Here is a 24,289-nt window from a genome sequence, read left to right as displayed (position 1 = left end):
TGGAGTTTGCAAGTTCTCCCTGTGCTTGCGTGGGTTTCCTCCGGGTGCTCCCGTTTCCTCCCACACTCCAAAGACATGCTGGTAGGTTAATTGGATGCTGTCTAAATTTGCCCAAGTATGTGTATGTATGAATGTAAGTTTAAGGACCTTAGATTGTAGACCTCTTGAGGATTAGGGACTGATGTGAATGTTCAATATATATGTAAAGTGCTGCGTAAATTGAAATAAAATAAATAAATATACTTGAAACTGAATGCAAATTAGACAATATATGATTTAAATGTGATTTTATACAGCAAATTTTTATGAGAAAATTATATTTTAAAGAGATTTTGTACAAATAAACTGTACTGGTGTTAGAAAATAATTTTTGTTGTGCCTTAAAAATCCCACCATGTCAAATATTAGGTCAGTCTATTTTACTCAAATAACAGTAACAAAAAGAAAAGTTTAATTTACATATTTTCATGAATTTTTAAATGTATCTTAGTGCACATAAGTGATTTTAGGTAATCATTGATACAGTAAATGTTCTTCATTCAGATTGTCATGGTCAACCTAGAAAAATTGCATGTATCAGCAAAAAAGAAAGATTAATCCCTAACAACAGGAACTATTCTCATATTTTTCAGAAAGTGGATAGAAATATATATTCTGCTTGTTGCCACAGAAGAAAGTTAGTGGGGCATTGTGGTATTGCTTTTACAGTCTAGGTACTCATTTCCAGAAAATTGTATCTGTTCCACATGACCAAGGTATGAGAATTTCAGAGAACCTCTGCAAGAAACAAAAAAGTAAAGTAGATATTGAATTCATGCAAGTTATAGGGAAATAATATCGTATTAGCTAATAGTCTAGGATTCAAACAGGTTAGACAAATAAAAAAAGACTCAGAAGATTCAAGCGGTTGAATGGCTTGATACAATGGTGCCATCTACAGCATGTTTTCTATATGGTTCTTTACTTTCCAAACCGTGCTTTTCTATGACATAGATCTAATTAGAGATGGTCTGCTATATGTGTGTTTATTATTTATATCAATTAGAAATTTAGTCATTTTAATTTCTTGTGGATCTGCATCTTAGAAATTCAGATTCACTTTTTTCAGTCCTTTGTTTCAACTATTGTTGCATAGTTAATTTCTGCTAAAATATTTATATCCACTTTGCATTAATTCTGGTATTCAGAGTCCTTTTTATTACTTTGTCAACATTGTTGCATTACCCTATTACTATGTCATTAATCACTGAGCTATTTCTGTTTTCTATATTAGTGTCACCATCACTATCAACATACCCTAACTGCCGGATGCAGAGAGAGGTCACTGTGGCTTCATTTTTTTTTGGCTTGCCAATAGCTTTTTGTATTGGAAAATACCAGGTAAAAAAACACAAAGTTATATAGTGACTTAAAGTATTAAACCCAAAAGCAAATATTTATTAAATTGCAGCTTACCAATCCTTAGATGTAATGGCTGCATTATTTTTTTCTTTTTTAGGCTTTTTTTTTATTTTCATTTGGTGATGCTACCAGTAAGTCTGTTTTTAAACAGACCAAGCTCTTCTGTAAATCTAGAAGTTAGAGGGATGGGGCAAACCAATTTCCACTGACAGGGGTGCTTAAACACGCTTTCATATATTCATGTAAAATCTTTATCCCCCCCCAAAAAAAAACTGCTGCTGCAACTGCTTGTGTGAGCTAGAATTTGCCTTCAATTTGTTAGTGTATCTAAATCTGATAGTACATCTAACACTCCCCTCACTCCAGACTGATAATGCTGCTGTCCAAAGGTGCTCTGAGCTACTTCATCCAGTATAGTGGGGCACTGTAATATAGGAGGTGGGTTACTCTCCAGATTACCAGGAAAAAAGTCTTAAATAACAAAAAAAAAAAAAAGCATACAAACACCAAATCTGACAATTGGTTAGCTGCAATATATTAAATTTTTGGTTTGGGGTTTAATACCACTTTAATAGATGATGAAGCCATACATGCACACTGATACATGAGGTGGTATGGGGCTTACTTCAACACCATTCACAGCCATCCAACTTTGGGTGATGGAGACTTTGCTTTCCTCAACAGTAGCCATGGCATAAGCAACCCAGTACACACTGGGGATAAACTACACTTAAAAGAATATATTGTAGTAATAACCCCGTTACCTACTGCATGGTATACTTACTGTACAATAAGCAGAATGTTGTGGACTTTGATCTGTTCCCAGGTGCAGACCTTACTGAAACAAAAAAAAAAGGATATATATAAAAATGCACAAATTAATGCAAACATTTCTAATATTTAAATCCTATTTGCTAATTTTATGAACCTAGAGTTAAGGTTTAAGCAAGCCAGAGACATGTCATATCCTCCCTGGTTTTATTTTGCTATTGATGTTAATAATAGCCATAGGATTATGGTCATGCAAATAAGCTACGCAAATTTAGATGAAAGATTTCAATAGCTATAGGGTTCATATAATCCTCAACAGTGAGGGGCATATCATCATCTGAAATATATAAAAGATATTTGAGTTTATTGCCAGCATAAACTGTGGCCTCAGGTATTAAACCAATTCAGATATCAAATACTGGAAAATTATGACTGGCCCATAGGAATATTCAAGGGACCGGTTTAATTTGCCAATCTTTTGCAAAAAATAATAGGCAACTGTTTTAAATTAATGAAATTAGGAATGGAAATGAAGCCTTACTTCTAAGAAAAACACAATTCTGTTCCACAGTAAGCCTATAATATCGAACATTAGTAGTTTTTTCAGTTGTCTTAAGTTTATACTTAATTTCTTAGTACAGACTCTGAATTCCAGGAACTAAAATGAGGAAGAAGTGACTTGGAAGATTATTATTATAGTAATATAACTATAGTTGGAAGATACTGTAGCCCACTTCCAACTATAGTGTTCTTTATTTAAGTTTTGGGTTGACTGCATAATGGTTAAAACTTCTGTTACATTTTCCTTTTTAATTGCTCTCTACAGTACATCTTTGTTGAACAAAACTCATTTTTTCCTTGCAAAAAAAATAAATGGGCATTATGCAGTAAAATGAGTGTTTTTATACATATTTAAAGCAGATCCCTATCTACAGTTTGCTTAGATTTCCAGGTTTAGCCACAGATCGGTGTTTCTCAACCAGAAGTCCATGGAAGCCTAGGTTTCCTCCAGGAGGTTGAAGAAATTTATACCAGTGACAGCCGTTCTGCATTGTGTTTCTACACCATATACTATACATGTCTGTATTACTTTACTAACAAATGAGTGTTCCTACGTTTATGCTGTATCAAAGTGGTCTGCTGATCTTAGAGGCCCGGCTTCTTCTCTCCTTCCTCAAGGAAGTTGCTGAGGGTTCCTTGAGCAATGAGCAATTCCTGCCTCTCAGGTAAGTTCCCACTGATACCACTGATCATTTTAGCCATCTATAAAGGGAGTATTTCTTCCCAATGACCACAAGTGTAAGGAACATTCTTCCCACTGACCATCACACTAATGTATCATGAGTTGTAGATATGGTCATTTTTAACAGGGTTTTTCTGAGACCGGAAAGTTAATTCAAAGGTCCCTGTGTTTTGAAAAGGTTGATAAAGCCTGCCATAGATGCTTGGCAGCCAATATTCTCTGTATGTTAACCAATCTGGATATGCTAAATACTGCATTCACCATATTAAATGTTTCCACTGCCCAGGGATCCAGGTTTTGATGCTCCATATACCAGGTTCTGTGTCTTTTAGGCAAGCAGTTTTACAAATGGAAAACTTAATTGAAATTTCAGGTATGTGGAGATCACTGAACACCGTTTTTATCAAGACCACCTTTTTTTGGCAAGTTTGGAGGTTGTACTAGCATAGCATTTGGCATCCTTTCTGTCAAATGTCCAACTTTCCCCGTCAGTTATTTGACTTGTTTTTTGCAGATGTAGTTTGTTCCTGTTTCACATATGATGTTACTTTTGAAGCCATTTGCTGTGACTTGCAATGGAAGTAGTTTTAAAATTCTGCTTTACAAAGCCGAACACAGTGCCAATTAATATAGCTTTTACAGCCAAAACACTTGCTAATAAACCAAACTTTTTAGTTGTTTGAGCTTTAGTTACATCAAATTTTTACCAATCTTTGTGTTATTTTGTCTACCCCCTTATACATCATTTTAATGTCATGTTATGCTCCACCATAATTATCCAGTTTCTCTTGTGACGTACAATGTGTTTGTGTCTTGGATTGTACTCTTCACAGTATATAATATCTGTTAGAAAAAAAGAGATAAATTACTTTATAATAACTAAGAAACAAAAGCATTTAACCATATATTTCAATTCAACAAACAAATAAATATATACCAACATAAAAAAACATTTCTTAAAGCTTTTTTAAAATTGTAATAGTTAATATTTCTATAGTACTTTTTTTTCTGGGGACTCAAACCATGTTATATTGGGACAGAAATGAGGCGGCCATCTTAGGTGAGCTCAGACTATCATACTAGGGTAATTTTTTTTTTTTAAGTCAAGAGCTAATTAACTTACAAGTGTGTCTTTGGTATGTGAGAGGAAACCAGAGTACTTGGAGGAAACTCATGCAAGCACAGGGAGAACATGCTACCTCAAATCCAAAACTCAATCTGAGGACCCCAGTGTTGCACGGCAGAAGTGCTAAGCACTAAGCCACTGTACTCTATGTCCCTCTGCCACAAATGGCACCTTCTTCAGTACCATTCTGTGCCCATATTTGGCCAGGGAGCTTGCAATGAAAGCGAACAAGCAGTGTACCCTCATATTACCACCTCTCCATCCTGATTTCCTTTATATCCCCTCATATCATTCTGTATATTCTTAAAACAAAGCCCAAAAAGTTATTGATGTCTGCTTTTTCTTTTTTGGATTTAGTAGCACCAACAGCATAAATAACATGGTTAGCTCTCTAGCCCTAGCTACTAGAGCTACTGTATGTGACAATTCAATTTTCTGTAGACTGGAGATAGGTAATATATATTGGAGCGCACATCTAAATACAGTAATACCTCGGTTTACAAATTTAAACTCATTCTGCAGGACTTTTCGTATACTGAAAAATTCATAAACCAAAAATGCAGTTTCCCATAGGAATGCATTGAAAACCAATTAATCCAGTCAGAAAAAAGTAAAAAAAAAAAAAAAGTATTTTATCTGTTCAAAACACTTTATAAAGTGCACTTTAAAGGCATAAATACTGTACAGGGACAGGATTAATCAAGCAATAACATTTCAAACATCCAACTTCAACTTTTAAACATCACACATCAACTTTTAAAACATGGCAAACTTTTCAAAACAATTTCAAACATTTTTTGGAAGAGGAGAAGCAGGGCAACTGGGCAGCACTAACACAAGCAGGTTCTTTTTCATGTCTAGGCTGTTTTAGTAGGAACCTTTCCATTGTCTGCTGCCTCCGGCACCTTTTAAGCATCACTCGGAAAGGGGACATGATGTCGGTGTCAAAACTGTTCACAAGTCTCTGGGATAGAGCCATATCTGGGTGGTGCTACTGTGCAAATGTCTGTAGGTTTACCCACATTTGGCATGCCTCCTTGAGTTCCCTGGAAGAGAGCTGTTCCTCACTGGTTTCCTCCTCCTCAAATGAGATCCGCTCCTCCATTGTCTCCTTCTGCAGTTCCACCAGGTCCTCGGCGGTTAGCTCACGGTTGTGTCCCTCTACCATCTCGCAGACATCCTCCTCAATTACCTCCAGTCCCATGATCCTCCTCAAGGAAACTATCTCCTCCAACACTGCTGACTCTGGTGCAGGTTCAGAAGCATTGGAGTCAGGTGTCACAACACAGTCTGGCCACAGGTTGTGCCAAGCAGAATTTAGGATTCTCTGGATGACCCCGGCCCAGGCAATGGTGATAATCTGCAGACACCTCACAATGTCAAAATGGTCTCTCCAAAATTCATGAAGGATGAGGCTTGATCGATCTGTTATCTCAAAGCATTGCCGGAAAAGCTCCCTTGTGTAGAGTTGTTTAAATTTGGAGATGACCTGCTGGTCAATTGGCTGGAGTAGTGGGGTGGTGTTAGGCGGAAGGAACACGACTGTGATGAAGTTAAAGTCCTCCAGCAAGTCTTCCTTGAGGCCTGGAGGATGAGCAGGAGCATTGTCCATGAGCAGCACGGCCTTGAGTGGCGGGTTATTGCCCAGGACCAAAAACCAGATTGACCCACTGCACAAACAAGAGGCGTGTGACCCAAGCCTTTGAGTTGGACCACCCCAAATGCTCAACTGCTCCTTCACCTTTTGTTTCTTGAAGGCCCGTGGGTTCTCTGAGTGGTAGACGAGCAGAGGCTTGATCTTAAGGTCCCCACTGGCAATGGCGCAGAACAGGAGGGTGAGACGATCCTTTATCGGCTTGTGGCCAGGCAATGAGGTCTTCTCTTCCGTTATGAAGGTATGCATTGGCATCCTCTTCCGGAAGAGCCCAGTCTCGTCACAGTTGAAGACCTGCTGAGGAAGGTAGCCCTCTGAAACCATGACCTCCAGGCACTCAGTAGCAAATTCCTCAGCTGCAGCAACATCAGAATTTGTGGCCTCTCCATGCCTGACCACGCTGTGGATGCCAGATCTGGTCTTGAACCTTCTGAACCACCTCCTGCTCGCCTTGAAGCCTTCTGCATCAGCTGACGTTCCTGGCTGTTGGTCAAGGAGGTCAGTGTGCAAGGCCTTGGCTTTTTCGCAGATTATTGCCTCGGTCACTGTGTCCCCTGCACGCTGCTTCTCTTCAACCCAGAGCAGGAGCAACTTTTCGACGTCCTCCAGAATAGGTGGCCATTGCTTGGAGACCCTGGTGACTCCCTTGGCTGCATCTCTCCTAGTTACCTTCTCTTTCATCTTTAGGATGGTGGCGATTGTGGATGCACTCCTTCCATATTCTTTGGCGAGCGCAGTCAATCGCATTCCTCCTTCATGCTTCCCGACGATTTCTTTCTTGACCCGAGCAGAATCATTCTCCTTCCCAGCTTCCGCTGCTTTCTTGGGTGCCATGACACCACAGTCACTAAGTGAGCAGAAAATTAAAAAAATGCTTTACACCCACACCCAGGCTCTCAATGCTCCAGTCCAAGAGCCCCAAGTCTATCCACACAAGCTAATGAAAACCCCAAAAATCTGTCCACATGAGCTGGCATGGAAACCACCCCACAATGCAAAACACACAGTAGCAGGCATGCACAGCACATGAGCTGGCATGGAAACCACCCCACAATGCAAAACACACAGTAGCAGGCATGCACAGCACATGAGCTGGCATGGAAACCAACCCACAATGCAGAACACATAGTAAAAGGCATGCAAACGACAAACCTCAGCTCCCTACCTTTCCACAGACTCCAGCATGCACGGTACTATAAACCTCCCAGGTACAACACAGACTCCGGCATGCACAGTGCTATAAACCTCCCACACGCAATGCATCCTGGGGAAACTTGCTTCATATTGCGGGAAAAATTTGTAAACCAAGGTATTATTTTCCATGGATTTTAATTCGTAAACCGAAAATTCCGTTTACCGTGGCGTTCGTAAAATGAGGTACCACTGTATGCCTAAGAAGAATAGTGCATATTTCTGTAATGCGCTCTAGGTTAGCTAGATAAGAGTTTTGTTAGAGGCTGGGTTGCAGCCTGGGGTGAGTCAGCCTGGGAGTGAGGTAGTGGCGTTCACTTCAGACAGGCTGGGAGGCTTCTGGAGCCATCCTACTCTTCCAGAAACTCAGAGAATGTTCTGGAACAGGGGTGGAGGAAGGGAGGAGGCCCAGATCTGCATGTTTGAGGGACCTTGGCCAAGGAGATAGAGCCTGAGCAGCAGGGGAGTAGAGTGGAAGATGGACCGAGAGGAAGGCTGGAGTGTGGAGCCTGGGAGGGGAGCCTACCTACAGGCTGGTTGCTGGACAGAAGGATCTCCATTGTTCCACCGTCTCCTAGGGAGGACAACCTGTCAGCCGGGAAGGGGCCAGTCCAGTGAAAAGGCCTGAAAGCTGCATCAACCCACCAAGTTAACAGGACAGCGTGAGTACTCCTACTCCCCTGAGCCAGATAAAAGGGAGCGGGCGGTCAGGTGCAAGACTAAAATAGTTCTCATCCAGAACTACTTAACTGCTAGGGCTCTTGGAATCCCTTGCCAAGGGATACCCTCAGTGCAGCAGGGTGAAGAGGAAAGACTCATCTGGAATCTGAGGATATACACCAAGGGGACTTCAGTGCTCCTTAACAGAGACATTTGCCATTGTTGGTCCACTATTTCTTGTACAGTTTTGTTGCTAAGTTTGTCTTCAAGTTTACAGTTCCTTGTGCATCCCATATACCTCAACCAAGTTGCTAACCCCTTAATAAAAACAACTAAAAACCAGCTCAAGGACTGTTTACTGACTCTGAATGTGCAAGTGTGGAAAATACATGTTGCCTGGCCATGCAGAGCTTAGAAGGACCCAAAACAAATCCAGCAGCCCTCAAGAGGGTAGTGCTATACTTCCTATATGCAACTGAACTTTTTCCTGGACCAAGAACTGGGTAAAAACATGAATAACTGAATTTAAAAGAGATAGCTGGACATGCCTGCATAGATGAGGTAATTGAAAGCATATAAATGGATATCCAAAACTGGTATTCCACTAGAAGCCCACATAACTTCCCAATGTACTCCTTATTGGTAAAGTTTCAGAGTTTTAAACCCAACACCCTCCAATTTATTTTTTAATTTAACAGAGTAGGGGAAGTTAGAATCTCTGTAAGTGATTTTATGGTATCCAAACTGGGGAAATATTCCCTCTCTTCTTGGTTTGCAGGTAAGAGACACATAAGTAAAGGGGAAATTTCTCAGTAGGGAAACAAAAACCTTTTTAGGAGCATGGTGGAAGGTTACAATTTCTGTCTGGTTTTTATTGCTGCCAGTATCTTCCTGCCCAGACAACACTTGTTTCCCCCGTTTCTGGATCTGGTGTCACTCAGAAACAAAGTAAGGGTAAATCTTTTCACATAGCTGACCGACCACAATAAATACCAGGCAAAAATTATGCCCCATCCAAATTCCCAAAAAGATTTGATGAAAGCTTTGGTTAAATAAGAGCTTAATAAAATCTTCTAATCAGATTAACAGTAGTGGAAATATTTACCTGGTTGTTTACCAGTGGGCCAACCATTTTATTTTCTTTCAGGTTGAGAGTACCGACTACAGCAGACATGTGTAGAAGCTCAACGTTGAGGTTCAGAACTGTTATCCCAAACATGTTTCTATTACTTATATTCAGTTTATTCTGTGGAAAAAAATGCAGTGAAATTACAAAATCTTTTGTATGCAAACTGTCTGAAGAATTGTTGTCAATTTTCCCATGCACAGCCTAGCCCCAGTCATACAATCCTTACCAGCACTTCCTGGCAGCTCCTGCTTTCAACGCATCAGATTGAAATCCAAGGTGTAGCCTGGAATTGGTGATTGGGAAGAGGAGGGCAGTGATGTCATCGCCTCCATCATGTGACAGTACTTGGGCCTAATGACTGACTGAAGACCCAAGCACTGTCACCAGAGGAGTTCACATAACTTCCCATAGCCAAAATCTTCCCAATTTCCAGAATTGTCTCGGTTTGCAACCAAAGAAGGGGCAGCTGGTCAGGTAAAATAGTATCAGTCATCCAAATACAGATGACTGCTATGGCAGCATATATAATATATATAGATTAATTTATATCAACTAATCAGGTGCAACTGTGTACCTGGAACAGTTGGAAAATGAAAATTTGAATATGATTTGTTGCAATTATACAATACAGGTCACTAACGAAACAGAGTATTACACTCCAGCAATATTAGAGGGGCTTTTGTTGGAAGTAAATTGAAACCAGCAGTTCCTAAATTATTCAACTTATTGGTGACTTTTCATCAACACAACAGTTTTCCTGACTGACATCTGTGTCAAGCATGCAAAACCCAGCGAAAGTTGTACTATTCATCTGGGTCAGTCTAGCTCAGGAACATACATACATAATTGCAAAGTTAGTCTGCTTGGGAAAAAAAAAAAAAAAAAAGGACAGGTCCATCCAGTTCAACCAATAGAAGGGGGGGGGGGAATTTATACAATTCTATATGTCAGGGGTATCCAAACTTTCTAAACAAAGGGCCAATTTACTGTCCATTAGACTTTAGAGGGGCTAGACTGTGGCCAGTGGGAGTAACAATGCCTCAGGCTTGGTAGACAGAGGGAGTAAAGAAATGACAGATTGCCTGTGAGGAAGAATAGTGCCCCATCACTGACGTCAGTGGGAGGAATAGCGCCCCATCACTGACGTCAGTGGGAGGAATAGCGCCCTATCACTGACGTCAGTGGGAGGAATAGCGCCCCATCACTGACGTCAGTGGGAGGAATAGCGCCCCATCACTGACGTCAGTGGGAGGAATAGCGCCCCATCACTGACGTCAGTGGGAGGAATAGCGCCCCATCACTGACGTCAGTGGGAGGAATAGCGCCCCATCACTGACGTCAGTGGGAGGAATAGCGCCCCATCACGGACGTCAGTGGGAGGAATAGCGCCCCATCACGGACGTCAGTGGGAGGAATAGCGCCCCATCACGGACGTCAGTGGGAGGAATAGCGCCCCATCACGGACGTCAGTGGGAGGAATAGCGCCCCATCACGGACGTCAGTGGGAGGAATAGCGCCCCATCACGGACGTCAGTGGGAGGAATAGCGCCCCATCACGGACGTCAGTGGGAGGAATAGCGCCCCATCACGGACGTCAGTGGGAGGAATAGCGCCCCATCACGGACGTCAGTGGGAGGAATAGCGCCCCATCACGGACGTCAGTGGGAGGAATAGCGCCCCATCACGGACGTCAGTGGGAGGAATAGCGCCCCATCACGGACGTCAGTGGGAGGAATAGCGCCCCATCACGGACGTCAGTGGGAGGAATAGCGCCCCATCACGGACGTCAGTGGGAGGAATAGCGCCCCATCACGGACGTCAGTGGGAGGAATAGCGCCCCATCACGGACGTCAGTGGGAGGAATAGCGCCCCATCACGGACGTCAGTGGGAGGAATAGCGCCCCATCACGGACGTCAGTGGGAGGAATAGCGCCCCATCACGGACGTCAGTGGGAGGAATAGCGCCCCATCACGGACGTCAGTGGGAGGAATAGCGCCCCATCACGGACGTCAGTGGGAGGAATAGCGCCCCATCACGGACGTCAGTGGGAGGAATAGCGCCCCATCACGGACGTCAGTGGGAGGAATAGCGCCCCATCACGGACGTCAGTGGGAGGAATAGCGCCCCATCACTGACGTCAGTGGGAGGAATAGCGCCCCATCACTGACGTCAGTGGGAGGAATAGCGCCCCATCACGGACGTCAGTGGGAGGAATAGCGCCCCATCACTGACGTCAGTGGGAGGAATAGCGCCCCATCACTGACGTCAGTGGGAGGAATAGCGCCCCATCACTGACGTCAGTGGGAGGAATAGCGCCCCATCACTGACGTCAGTGGGAGGAATAGCGCCCCATCACTGACGTCAGTGGGAGGAATAGCGCCCCATCACTGACGTCAGTGGGAGGAATAGCGCCCCATCACGGACGTCAGTGGGAGGAATAGCGCCCCATCACGGACGTCAGTGGGAGGAATAGCGCCCCATCACGGACGTCAGTGGGAGGAATAGCGCCCCATCACGGACGTCAGTGGGAGGAATAGCGCCCCATCACGGACGTCAGTGGGAGGAATAGCGCCCCATCACGGACGTCAGTGGGAGGAATAGCGCCCCATCACGGACGTCAGTGGGAGGAATAGCGCCCCATCACGGACGTCAGTGGGAGGAATAGCGCCCCATCACGGACGTCAGTGGGAGGAATAGCGCCCCATCACGGACGTCAGTGGGAGGAATAGCGCCCCATCACGGACGTCAGTGGGAGGAATAGCGCCCCATCACGGACGTCAGTGGGAGGAATAGCGCCCCATCATGGACGTCAGTGGGAGGAATAGCGCCCCATCATGGACGTCAGTGGGAGGAATAGCGCCCCATCACGGACGTCAGTGGGAGGAATAGCGCCCCATCACGGACGTCAGTGGGAGGAATAGTGCCCCACTCTCAGTGGAAGGAATAGCGCCCCATCACAGACGTCAGTGGGAGGAATAGTGCCCCACTCTCAGTGGGAGGAATAGTGCCCCATCATTGATGTTACTGGGAGAAATAAAGTCCCATTTGTTGGTGTCAGTTGGAGGAATTACGCCCCACTGTTGATGTCAGTGGAAAAAATGGTTCTTCACTGTTGGTGTAGATGAGAGTAATAGTGTCTAGTATCAGTGGGAGGAATACAGCCTGATAAAGGCATAACAAGGGCCGCATCTGGCCCTGGCACCACAGTTTGGGGACCAATGCTATATACACAAACTTACACCCACAGGTGATCCAGACGAAGGCAAAACAACCCCAAAAAATGTGATCCAATTTGTTCCCGGGGGGAGGGGCCAAAATTCCTTCCTGATCCCCAAGAGACAATCAAATATTCCCTGGATCAACTTTGCCTATAAATATTGGTACCCAGTTATATTTTGTTTATCTTGGAAAGAATCCAGGCCTTTTTTAAAACAATCTACTGAGCTGACCAGAACCAGCTCTTGAGGGAGTCTATTCCACATTTTCACAGCTCTTACTGTCAAGAAGCCTTTCCGTATTTGGAGGTTTCCTCCAGACGTAAAGAGTGCTCCCTTGTCCTCTGTGATGACCTCAGGGGGAATAACTCTACACCGAGTTCACTATATGAACCACTGATGTATTTATACATGGAGATCATATCCCCCCTTAATCTCCTCTTCTCAAGAGAGAATAAATTCAGTTCCTCTAATCTTTCCTCATAGCTGAGCTCCTCCATGCCTCGTATCAGTTTAGTTGCCCTTCTCTGTACTTTCTCCAATACCCCAATGTTCTTTTTGCAAACTGGTGCCAAAACTACATATTCTGGATGAGCATATTGCATGCATTTTCCTTAATTACAGGAGATGTGTAATTTCAATGACAATGAAAGTAAAGGCCTTAAAAGATGTATTTTAGGAATACTGAGAGCCTGGATCTGTCCTTGCTCGGTAAAGATTGGGTTACCGATGCAAAAGCATGTATTTTCTGCAAATGGTAGGCTCAAAATTTCTTCTGCAAACAGAAATAAATCAACAGCACCTCAAGCTATATGGCCAGTCATGCAAACAATAATCCTGAAACCATCAGGTATTCATACGAATATTGAACCAGCAAACACAAATGCTCCTGCGCTTGGGGATGGACTCGATGCAGGCTGCAACCACATTAAGAATGTCCTGGAACATGCACACCTTGCTGCCCTCAACAGACCGGGGGAATCCAAATATACTGAATGAGGAAAGAACAAAGAGAGGGCGCACAGGCCTAGTGCATTACCATAAAAAATATTTAATAAGAAATAAAATAGGTGTTGTACTCACAAACGACAATAAAGTCAAGGCACATCATAAAAGAACAGCTGGGTCAACACCGTGCTGAGTAACAGTCCGTAATGGGGAATGTAGACATCCAATAGGCTGACGCGTTTCGAGGACTTGCCTCTTCCTCAGAGCCACAGTGGTAATGCACTAGGCCTGTGCGCCCTCTCTTTGTTCTTTCCTCATTCATACGAATATGCAAGGAATTCCCTTAATTTGCAGAGATTTCCTCTCACTTTCTCTTTGGCTATGGGACAGGAAGTGAAGGGAAATATCCGCAATGGGATACAGATGGCCAAAGAAATAAATCTGACAGGGGTTATACCCCTACGCTCCAATACCAAGGACTATTAACTTTTTGGCCCTATGCTGACAATTATAAAAAAAAAAATTGTAACAACCATATGATGACAAAACCTTGCCCATTTGCACCAACAAACTCCCACCTAGAATAAAAGACTCCCATACTTTAAACGTCTACACCTAGGGGTTGGGCTCAGGACCGTACACTTTACTTTAAATGGGAGTTTCCACACCACCAAGGAACTAAAAATGAAGCTGGGAAATTACTTAAACCTTACAGTTGAGTCAATAGCTCAGATCAATTTCCAAACAGAATATTTCAAACATACTACATTCTTTTTTCTGATCCAAACCTACTAGCTACGCTCAAATTCACCACACACTTCCTGTGGCATACTCACTCTATGGTTGTAAATACAGATCCAACTGTTCAGGCACTATATATACAGAAATGGGAAAAAAATGTAATACCTCTTTTACCCACAACAAAAAAAAAGACTGCATGGTATTATTCGTCCATGAATCCTCTATTTCAAACAAGCACTAGGAGACCAGTTTCAAAATATTGTAATGGTGGTACAGAACCTCCAGTCACACAACACCAAATCTATCCCAAAGTGTCTCTAATGTTGGAGATGCCAGTATCAGAGGTGGTTCCTTTCTCCATATCTTTTGGAGCTGCTTCACGCTTCTGGAAACCGGTAAGAAAAATTATACATAAACTAAAAAAAAAAACAGATGTAGGTAAAGACATTGGCTTGCATAGCGCTCAGCTTTGCACAATCTAGTCAACACAACAAGGGAATGAATACCAGGGATGCAGACCGCGCCACCTTCCAGTAGCCAATGGTTCACCCATACTATGTAACCTTTGAAAATTAAATATTGTCCCTGAACATAATAATATTGCCTTTTATTTTAAAAAAATATATACACCAGTAGGACATATTCCTTTTAAGTCCCACAAAGTACTCTACTTTTTAAGTGCATGTATCCTATATCCTTACAGAGAATACTCCATGATAAAACAAACAAACAGTTTATTCTCAACTTACCGTGGTTTCGAGGTTCACAGTTGAACTGGAAGCATCGTGGGTAACAAATGATGAATTCACCCCTGCATGATCCAGAGTGACAGAACGTGGATACAGGAACAATACAACAAGGAAAAATATCAGCAGACAGATGCAGACAGCCAAGGTCACATATAACTTCCTGAAAAACAGCCACCATAAAAGAATATTTATTACATGTTTATACAACACAAACTCTTCATTCTAATATATTAAAGTTATTCTAAAGGTTGTAAAAATAAATAACATGTTATACTTATCTGCTCTGTGCAATGGTGTTGCACAGAGCAGCCCAGATCCTCTTTCTTTTGGGTCCCGTGTCAGTTATCCTGGCTCCTCCTCCCTGCCAAGTGACCCCAATAGAAAGCCTCTTGCTTTTCTCCTCATTGGCTCACTGGCTGTGATTGACAGAAGCATGAGCCAATGACTCCCGCTGCTGTGTGAGCCAACGAGGAGAGAGAGACCTGGCAGAGCCGCTGCTCTCATGCACATCGCTGAATCGAGATGGAGCTCAGGTAAATATAAGGTGTGGCTGGGGGGAGGGGGCACAGAATGCATGAAGGTAAAAACACCTTCTGCCTTTAGAACCACAAAGTTTCCAAGGATTTCCACAGAAGGGTTCGTGTACCTTTAAGAGCCTGAGAGCCAGGCTTGCGGTGTCCATTTTAGGGACCACCCCCCCTTTGTTCAGTCTACCTAATTCTATATTAAAGCTTAAATTTAATCTGCTCCCCCAGCAACATGCTAATGTAATTACTAAATAAGTTACTTTGTTTTCATTCCTATTTTAGACTCTGTGAAATCATCACTGGATCTTTGCACTTCTCTATGCAATGCAGGGAGATCATGGCTGGTGGGAGGGTCCAGCAGGGTACTGTACATAGCCTCAGGAAAATATCACATCACCCTGCTTTGGTATTCTTCTCAAAATCCCACAGCTCTGATACGAGCAGTGAGCTGTCTCTTGGCAGGAATTATGCAAATAATAAAATGCCTTGATGGGTGGATGTGAGTCTGGAGGAGGGAGCTTTCTTAGGCAGGTTGTGTTTGTATGGAGACCACACTTGGTAATGCCCATATGTGTTGCTGAGCTTCATCATTGAAATAACTGAAATCCAATAAATGAAAGCTCAGGTACAGTCAGGATGGGGAGGAGGGGAATACATGATGCTAGATGTCCTCCAGCCAGGAAATGAGGTGGGATCTCAATGACCTGCTAAGTCTAAGGCACACTGTGAGGAGCTTAGAGTAAGCAACGTCAGTACAGGGAAGGGATCTGAAGATTGAATGTAAGGCGGGAGTCCATCTTTAAAGTTAGAGGCCAGAGCTTACAGAAAGGCTGCTTCAACAGATGGATTCTGTTGCGATCAGCAGGGGATCTGTGAACTGATCCCCTGGTGATCGGATGACACATCCGTCCGCTCAGTATCTCCATAGTGGCCATGGAGAGACCCCTGGGCGGGTGGGGGTAAATGGAATCTGCTGCCTGTTTACACCCAGCTGCTTCCGATCCGCCTAAACAGAAGAGGACAGAGTCCCCTCCATTTTTTATTTTTTTTTTTTTTTTTTTTTAGCAGGCCTGATCATACTCAGAGGTAGGCGGGTGTAAATGGACACAAGTCGATTTACACCTGCCTGTCCATAGTGATAAATCAATAAATAAATCATGCAGCGCTCTAAAATACATAAAATATATATAATGTTTAAAATATGAATACAAAATGCGTTTATAAACGTGCATGTGCAAACATCAGAAACTGAATTGCATATTAAGGCAACCAGGCTGTGTAAAGTCCCAATAGAAAAACAATAATCATAGAAGAATGTGCTAAATAGCGCCCCAGTGAGTGTGTGAATTGCGTCTAATTATGGTGCAAAAAGCTGCTTCAATGATGACAAAGTTCAAAGATCCGATTAGGTACAATTCGTGCTCCAAGTGAGTGTGGAAATGAAAATGTTTAGAATATATATTTATATTATTATTATTATTATTATTATTATACAGTATTTATATAGCGCCAAAAGTTTTGCTCAGAGCTGTACATTATAGTGGGGGACAGAACATGAGACAATACAGTAACAAAACAATACACGAGGGGTTCGAGGGCCCTGTTCTTTCAAGCTTACAATCTAGGATATATATATATATATTTCAAAATTGCCAAATACCTGCGCAGTTGAATATACTGGATGCACTTGCATTAAGTTTTAGGTACAAGAACTTAATTTACTTTTTGGCCGTTAATCCAAATCAAGTGAAGACAATCCAGTGCCCAATATAATTTCTGAGTCTTTAAGGCTCTGTTCACACTACTGCAATTTCAGATATGACTTGAGTCGCATGGAATCACATGACATTGTTCTCACTGGTGCCCATTCACATTGATGTGACACAGCCAGTGCCAGGACGAGGTCAACCGGTGCAGAGAATGAAGCTGGGAAACTGATTGGATGCAGAGTTCCCCATTCGCCCACCCCTGAGTACACAAAGCGCACTCCCTCCTTCCAAACCCCCAATTCAGAGCTCCCCCCCCCCCCCCCCCAAGAACAGAAGTCTCCCCTCCTCCCCATTAAACAGCTCCCCCACCCCGTAGCACACCACAATGTACAGAGCTCTCCCCACCTCCTAGCACCCCCCAATACACAGAGCTTGCCCACATCCCAGAGGCATTGGGGGCCCCATTATAATTTTGCATTAAATCATACTTGCCAACTGTCCCGAATTTGCTGGGACATTCATGCTTTTAACTAAGCTGTCCTGGGATGGCTGTGTGCCGGGCATCTTACTGGACTCTGTACTGTGCCCTTCTGATCCCAGTATTGTGCCCTGCCCCCCCCCCCCCGTACTGTGGTGCCTATCTGCCTCCTCCCTGTACTGTGCCCTTTGTGCTGATTAGTCTCTGATTTATGGCATGTTTTCTTGTTGCTTAAAATTTATTCTATTAAAAGTACTAAATAAATATATGTTTAAGTATATTAACTATTTATACTTTAATTCTACTTTAATTCTAGTAAGTGCATCATGGGCCCCTGGGCAAACTAATGCACTGGGGCCCTACCAGTGCAGTGCATTCGTTTGCCCAGGGGCCCATGATGCTATTAAGATGGCCCCGATTTGAAGGGTAAATATTTTAAACATTGACCCCATAGTGTCAAGAAAGCTTTAAGGGTTTTTTTCCCCAATAGCCTCTTTAAGCAGCTGAGTGAGGATAAGAAATTAAAGAGAACTGAATCTTACAAAAGCAAAAAGGAAGGTTATATAACCATCTAAATTCATGCACCCACTACCCAGAATGTCACTAAGCAACGGAAATAGAGGAAAACGAAGTCAAGACAGGTTGTATGAGATAAAGAAAAAAATCTGGCAGAACTGGTTGTAGCCTTGCCAGGTATGAAAATCAAAGACAGCATATTGCTGCAAAGGACCTGGAGGAAGAATTAATGGCATTTTGGAACCATGCGCTGTGAGATGCTACAATAACTCTTTAGCAACAATAACCAAGATACAGTTCCTTTGAAAAAAAAGAAAAAACTCAACATACCCCACCCTTTGTAAAGCAAGCATTCAAATGAATCCAATTGGGTTGTGTGAATCTAGGGCAGCCTCTCTCAACCAGGGTTCCTCCAGCTATTAAAGCCTCTCAAATAAAGTAACCACTATTACTAATGTTCTTTTTGGCTATTGGTAAAAGGGAATTCTTCAGTTTGGTTCCTTTCTCGTAGAGAAAACATTCTAGTCCGATTTCACTCTACAATGTGAGCTTCACACAATGTGCATTAGGAAGTCAGGCAGCGCTTATCTTATTTTTTGGCTGGACCACATAAAATATCATCAAGCCTTTTCCTCCCTAGTCCTACAGTCCCTGGCCTGATCTTTTATTCATTAAGGCTCCGTTCACACCTATGCAGTTTGCTTTTTGTCCATTTTGCAGTGCTTTTCACAGTTTGTTTTGCGTTTTTCTACACGTTTTTACAGTGTTTTGCGTTTTGTTCAGCTTTTTTCTTTTTTTATTCTGGGAATAATAAAAATGCAAAAACGCAGTAAAAACAAACTACCATGCATTTCAGCAGCTTCTCCATTGAACTTTATTGTAGCAAAAATTCAGAAATCCCTGACCCTTTCCAAAAACACAGTAAAAAAAAGCATAGATGTGAACATGTTCCATAGGAAACCATGTCAAATGGATTGTAGTGCGTTTCTGCAAAAAGCACTAAAAAACCATTGGTGTAAATGGAGCTTGAGTGTCAGCTCTTTTAATCACGAAGGGTCTGGCATTGCATGTGCATTTTACCTAGGGCAGCCTGCCTATGAATGCTCACTCCTCTAGACCGACATGCACCTATCAAGACATTTTAATATTTGCAGAACTACTCCCAAGAGTAGTGATGGTATTCTTGTCACTAAAGGCCTTGATGACCCCTCTCCACACCCCCAAGAACATCAGTGAGCCACCACCATGCTTCACAGTAGTGATGGTATTCTTGTCACTAAAAGCCTTGATGACCCCTATCCAAACATAGCACTTATGGTTGTGACTATAAATCTCTATTTTGGTCTTGTCAACCTAGATTACAGTGTGCCAGAAGTGGTGAGGCATGTCAAGATGTTGGGCATATTATAACCAAGTTTTTTGTGGCAGTGGTGCAGTAAAGGATTCTTTCCAGCAACTTGACTATACAGCTCATTTTGTTCAAGTATCATCGTATTGTGCAACTCGAAACACCTTTTTTCCAAAGCAGCCTTTATTTCTCCTGATGTTCCCTGTAACGTTTTCTTTGTATCCCAAACATTCTTCTGACAGTTGTGGCTGCAAACTTTCTTGGTCTACATGACCTTGGCTTGGTATCAAGAGATCCCCGAATTTTCCACTTCTTGAATAGTACTGACTGGCATATTCAAGGCTTTGGATATATTTTTATATCCTTTTCCATATTTATAAAGTTCAGTTACCTTCTTACGCAGGTCTTTTGAAAGTTCTTTTTTATTCTCCATGGCACAGTATCTAGCCTGCTCAGTGCATCCATGTGGGAGCTATCAAACTAATTAACTATTTATACATAGATACTAAGTGCAATTTAAAAAGCCACAGATGTGGGGAATTAACTCTTTATTGCCATTTTAACCTGTGTGTGTCGCCTTGTGTGTCTGTACCAAGGCCAAACATTCCAGGGGATGGAAACTTTTGATCCGGGCCATTTGGGTGATTTGTTATTATAATTTAAAAAGGAGCCAAACAACTATGTGATGATAAATGGTTTCATATGATCACTCTCCTAGATTGTAAGCTCCAAGGAGCAGGGCCCTCCTATCCCTCTTGTATTGAACTGTATTGTTGCTGTATTGTCTCCCTTTATATTGTAAAGCACTGAGGAAACTGTTGGTGCTATATAAATCCTGTATAATAATAATAATCTTGAATAAAAGACGTTTTTTAAATGATCAGTCATATTTTCAGTACCAACATTTCACAATTTCTGACAGGGTATGCTAACTTTTGAGCACAACTGTATATACACACACAAATGTTTTGCTTTGCATATCTATTTTAAACTTGTTTTACAAGGTGAGGGTTTACATATACTTTAAAGTCAGTATTTTACACTGAGCAATTATAGGACACTAACTTAGCAACAACAGTATACAATCAGCTCATCTGTCAGCTACAAGGTCCAAAAAAGCAAAACAAGCAATAGCTTAGCCTTCTGTGTATAAATAAACAGGAACTCAGATGTAATGTGTATATGCTGAGTGTGAAATTGGCTGTGAAATGCTATTTGATCCTTTGCTGCTGTTCTTAGCATACTGGATTGTAAGATAATGGCGACCAGGGGCGGACTGACCATTTGGAAACTTGGTCACTGCCTGAGGTCCCGGGGTCAGTAGGGGGCCCCACGAGATGCCCCTGGTACCATTTTCATAGGCTTTTTTGAGTTTGGGCAAGGACGCAGGGGCCCCATGATCCCCTATTGCCCGGGGGCCCCATGAGTTGTCAGTCCACCCCTGATGGCGACAAGGTACAGAACGACATATAGGATTGTTCATTATTTCTTTGTTTACTAATGCTGGTTTAAAAAAAAAAAAAAAAGGTCAAGGAAAAATAAACTAAAAAACATATGCAGTACATCTCTGCAATACAAACACATTTCCACATTTGATCCTTGCAATGACTCTGCAGGATTTGGCGAGACGGCCAGTGGGTAGGCACTGGGGAATGTTGATTGTCACGCCTGGGGGGGGCCTAAAGCTGTGTAAGGGGCCCCAAAAATTCTGATGGCTGACGTGCCCCAGGTTTTCTACTGAGAGTCCTGAGTCTATTAATCAACCTATCAATCCATCTATTTTGTCACCATAATGTGACATTTTAGACAAATTAATTTTAGTTCGGTTAGAAAGAATACATTTTAGTTTTTGACTTGATCCAAAGTGATCATCCAAAACGGTCATCATGGTATCCTACCAGGCCATCAACATTTTAATATGCCCAGAGTTGCCCCTGGTCTACTGGGATCCTAGAAGTTACATACACACTTTAAAATTGATTCTAAAGGTTTTTTTTTTATTTGCAAAAAATAAAATACATGTCAATTCTTACCTGTTGTGTGTAGTGGTTTTGCACAGAGCAGCCTGGATCCTATTCTTTTCAGGTCCCCGGCAGGCTCTCCTGACCCCTCCCCTCCTGTTGGGTGCTCCCATAAGCAAGCAGCTTGCAGTGGGGGCACCCGCTGCTCCGTGTGCCCATTCACACATGGAGCTGTGGCTCAGTCCCGCCCCCTCTCTCTTCTCATTAGCTCACTGGCTGTGATTGACAGCACTGGGAGCCAATGGCTCCCACTTCTGTCTCAGCCAATGAGAAGAGGGAGTCCTGGGATAGCCGAGACTCGTGTGTACATCGCTGGATTGAGAGGGGGCTTGAGTATTTGGGGGGCTGGGGTGGATGCTGCACACAGGTTTTTTATCTTCATGAATGCATGAAGGTGAAAAATCTTGAGCGTTTGCATCCATTTTCATATTACTTGGAAACTGAATTATTGAAACAAAAACTACAGAAACAAAAACTAAACTAATTTGTACATTGCTTTCTTGTAATGAATCCGATACCCGATTACAAATAGTAAATCGACTAAAACACACAGCTATAAAACACAGTGATACATAAATATAAAAGGATCCCAACTTACGTTCTCCGTGGTTGTAGCCTCTGGTCACTGTATGGAATCAAAGCTACTAACTCCTTTTCTTGGCCTAAATTGAAACAAAAAAACAAAGTCTCATCTTGTTCACTGCAATAGATGAGGGACAGAGTCATTATTGTGTGGGATTTAAGCCTATGGTTATTACATACAACACAGTGATAGATGCCACCGTTTTTGGTGGTTTTAAAAACAATACAACTCTGTCGTATAATGAACATTGTAGTGCAGCATTTATAAAAACTGGAGGAAATAAAACTGTTGAGTTAATGCCAAAAGCACCCAGTTAGCATTCATGTTGAATATATCAAGAGCAGGTTACAGGATGGTAACCAGCACCAACAAACTACTATAGCTAGATGCACGGTTTCTCTGTTTTTTTATTTTATTTTTAATCCAATCTATGTTCTGTTAAGAAGAAGTGACGTTTCAATTTCAGTTCCCATTTTCTGTGCACAAAAACAGAGGCTGTGGTTCCATAAATTAACACATGATAGTTAGAGATTAGTAGTCACCATACAAGCACATACAGTATGTTTTGTTCCCTCTAAATACTGTAACATTTGGTATAGTTCTTATAAAAAGTGAAAACATCTAACCATTTATTCAGGAATTAGCCGAATGCCTAAATATAAAGCAGGTCTTGGAGCTATTCACATCAGTAACTGTGCACAAAAAAAGTTCACAATTTAATATTCCTACCTTATAAGGGGCAATTTGGAAGGCCAATTGACCCATATATTCAGTATGTTTGAGTGTGCAGCAGAACAAAGTACGGTACTTGGAGAAACATATCCAATTCTCAGGGCTCTAGATTCCAATCCAGGGCTCAAAGCAAACTACTCTGAACCAAATAGGTTATGAACTCCAGGACTTTTCCAAACACGAAAACCACCCACCCTATACTATAAAACAGCCTTTTTCAATGACAAAATGCTGTTTTTTTATTGTTGACTTTACAACCTTGGTCACTGTGCAGGCCAGCCACTGGCATCCAAAAAACTGATGACATCATCGGATGATAAGGACTTTGGACGCCCACATCGCATCTTCATTTGCCCCTCCCGCCTCTCTTCCTCACCACTGGGGTCACATTAGCTGAGTGAAGGAAAAACTGAGGGAGAAGAGAAACACTGAATACTAGTCAACACCAGTGTGTGAAGGAGTATTTGCTTTGTAAATCCCCTCTAGTGATGGGTGGCCCACGTGTGTGGATGCTGCTGTGATATGTGAAACTATTAGTTTAGAATTTTACATTTTAGAAGGGGGTGTCTGGAGATTCAGCAGAATTTTATAGGAAGCCTCCACTGAAAATGTTGGGAAAACACTTCTATAAAACATGGAAGCTGCCATACCTCGGGGAATCCTCCCTATCCCTCTGCAGGTTGGACAGGTGACTGTAGAGGACTCTTCAGAAGAAGTACTTGATCCAGATGCATCGCTGTTAATACTGATGTACTTTTGATATTTCCCTGATTCAGATCCTTCCAGTATAGATTCCCTTTCTTCTTTGTCTGGCCGCTTAAAAGCGGACAGTAATCTTTTCATGATGACCTTACAATTTCCCCCTTGGAACTATATGGGAAGAATAAGAAAAATAATAACATTCAGTATTGACCATTCAGCTAATATCACACTCAGTAATAGTTGAAGGTTGGAACCAGAACAGATCTATAAAACTTGAACCAATGTCCAATCAATCTGTCCAATTTAGTTCTCCTTCCTTTCCCAAAACACAGGGGTGGATTTACTAAAACTGGTGCACTCAGAATCTGGTACAGCTGTGCATGGTAGCCAATCAGCTTCTAATTGCAGCTTGTTCATTAGGCTTTGGCAATAAAACCTGAACTCTAACTGGTTTCCATGTAGAATTGCACCAGATTTTGCAATTTCCAGTTTTATTAAAATTCCCATTTATCAAAATACAGCTTTGGGGGTCTGAATTAAAATCCAAGTTAACTAGAATACCGTATAAATATTCTTATTCCTAGTGGCCAAAATACATAAATAAATGCAAATCTCGGTTTAGGATTACCTTGGTAGTCTCTTTGGACTACTTCTCAAACGGATGACAGCTGCAACACTCGTAGTGACTACATTAGGGTCTTTGTGCCATCCAGTGTAATCGAAAGCTACCGATATCAGTGTTCTGACATCTGCACATGTATATATAGTGGATGTCCCTTTCAGGGGCCTGAAGGTTGTACCAAACGTTTTTAAACCATTATCTGACTCTACCATTGTGAATGGC

At 42.2% G+C, this 24,289-nt stretch overlaps 1 protein-coding gene across 1 annotated transcript in view; it reads right to left on the bottom strand.

The window, feature by feature from the left end:
- Positions 1–270: 270 nt before the first annotated feature.
- Positions 271–24,289, bottom strand: part of TMEM106A (transmembrane protein 106A) — a 36,887-nt gene continuing 12,868 nt past the window's right edge. The window contains exons 4-10 of the mRNA XM_089674372.1: positions 23,394–23,613; positions 22,027–22,090; positions 14,830–14,989; positions 9,152–9,292; positions 4,215–4,258; positions 2,186–2,239; positions 271–777 (exon numbers count right to left, since the gene is read on the bottom strand). Of these exons, the coding sequence (XP_089530498.1) occupies positions 678–777; positions 2,186–2,239; positions 4,215–4,258; positions 9,152–9,292; positions 14,830–14,989; positions 22,027–22,090; positions 23,394–23,586 (756 nt within the window). The 5' untranslated portion in view covers positions 23,587–23,613 and the 3' untranslated portion in view covers positions 271–677. The remainder of the gene's footprint in view (positions 778–2,185; positions 2,240–4,214; positions 4,259–9,151; positions 9,293–14,829; positions 14,990–22,026; positions 22,091–23,393; positions 23,614–24,289) is intronic.

This window comes from Staurois parvus, unplaced genomic scaffold (assembly GCF_062004578.1).
Source record: "Staurois parvus isolate SC_StPar_1 unplaced genomic scaffold, SC_StPar_1.0 ptg000151l, whole genome shotgun sequence".
In the NCBI taxonomy this organism is placed as follows: domain Eukaryota; kingdom Metazoa; phylum Chordata; class Amphibia; order Anura; family Ranidae; genus Staurois; species Staurois parvus.
Note: the sequence above shows the minus strand (reverse complement) of the source record. Positions and strands in the feature narration are given on the sequence as shown.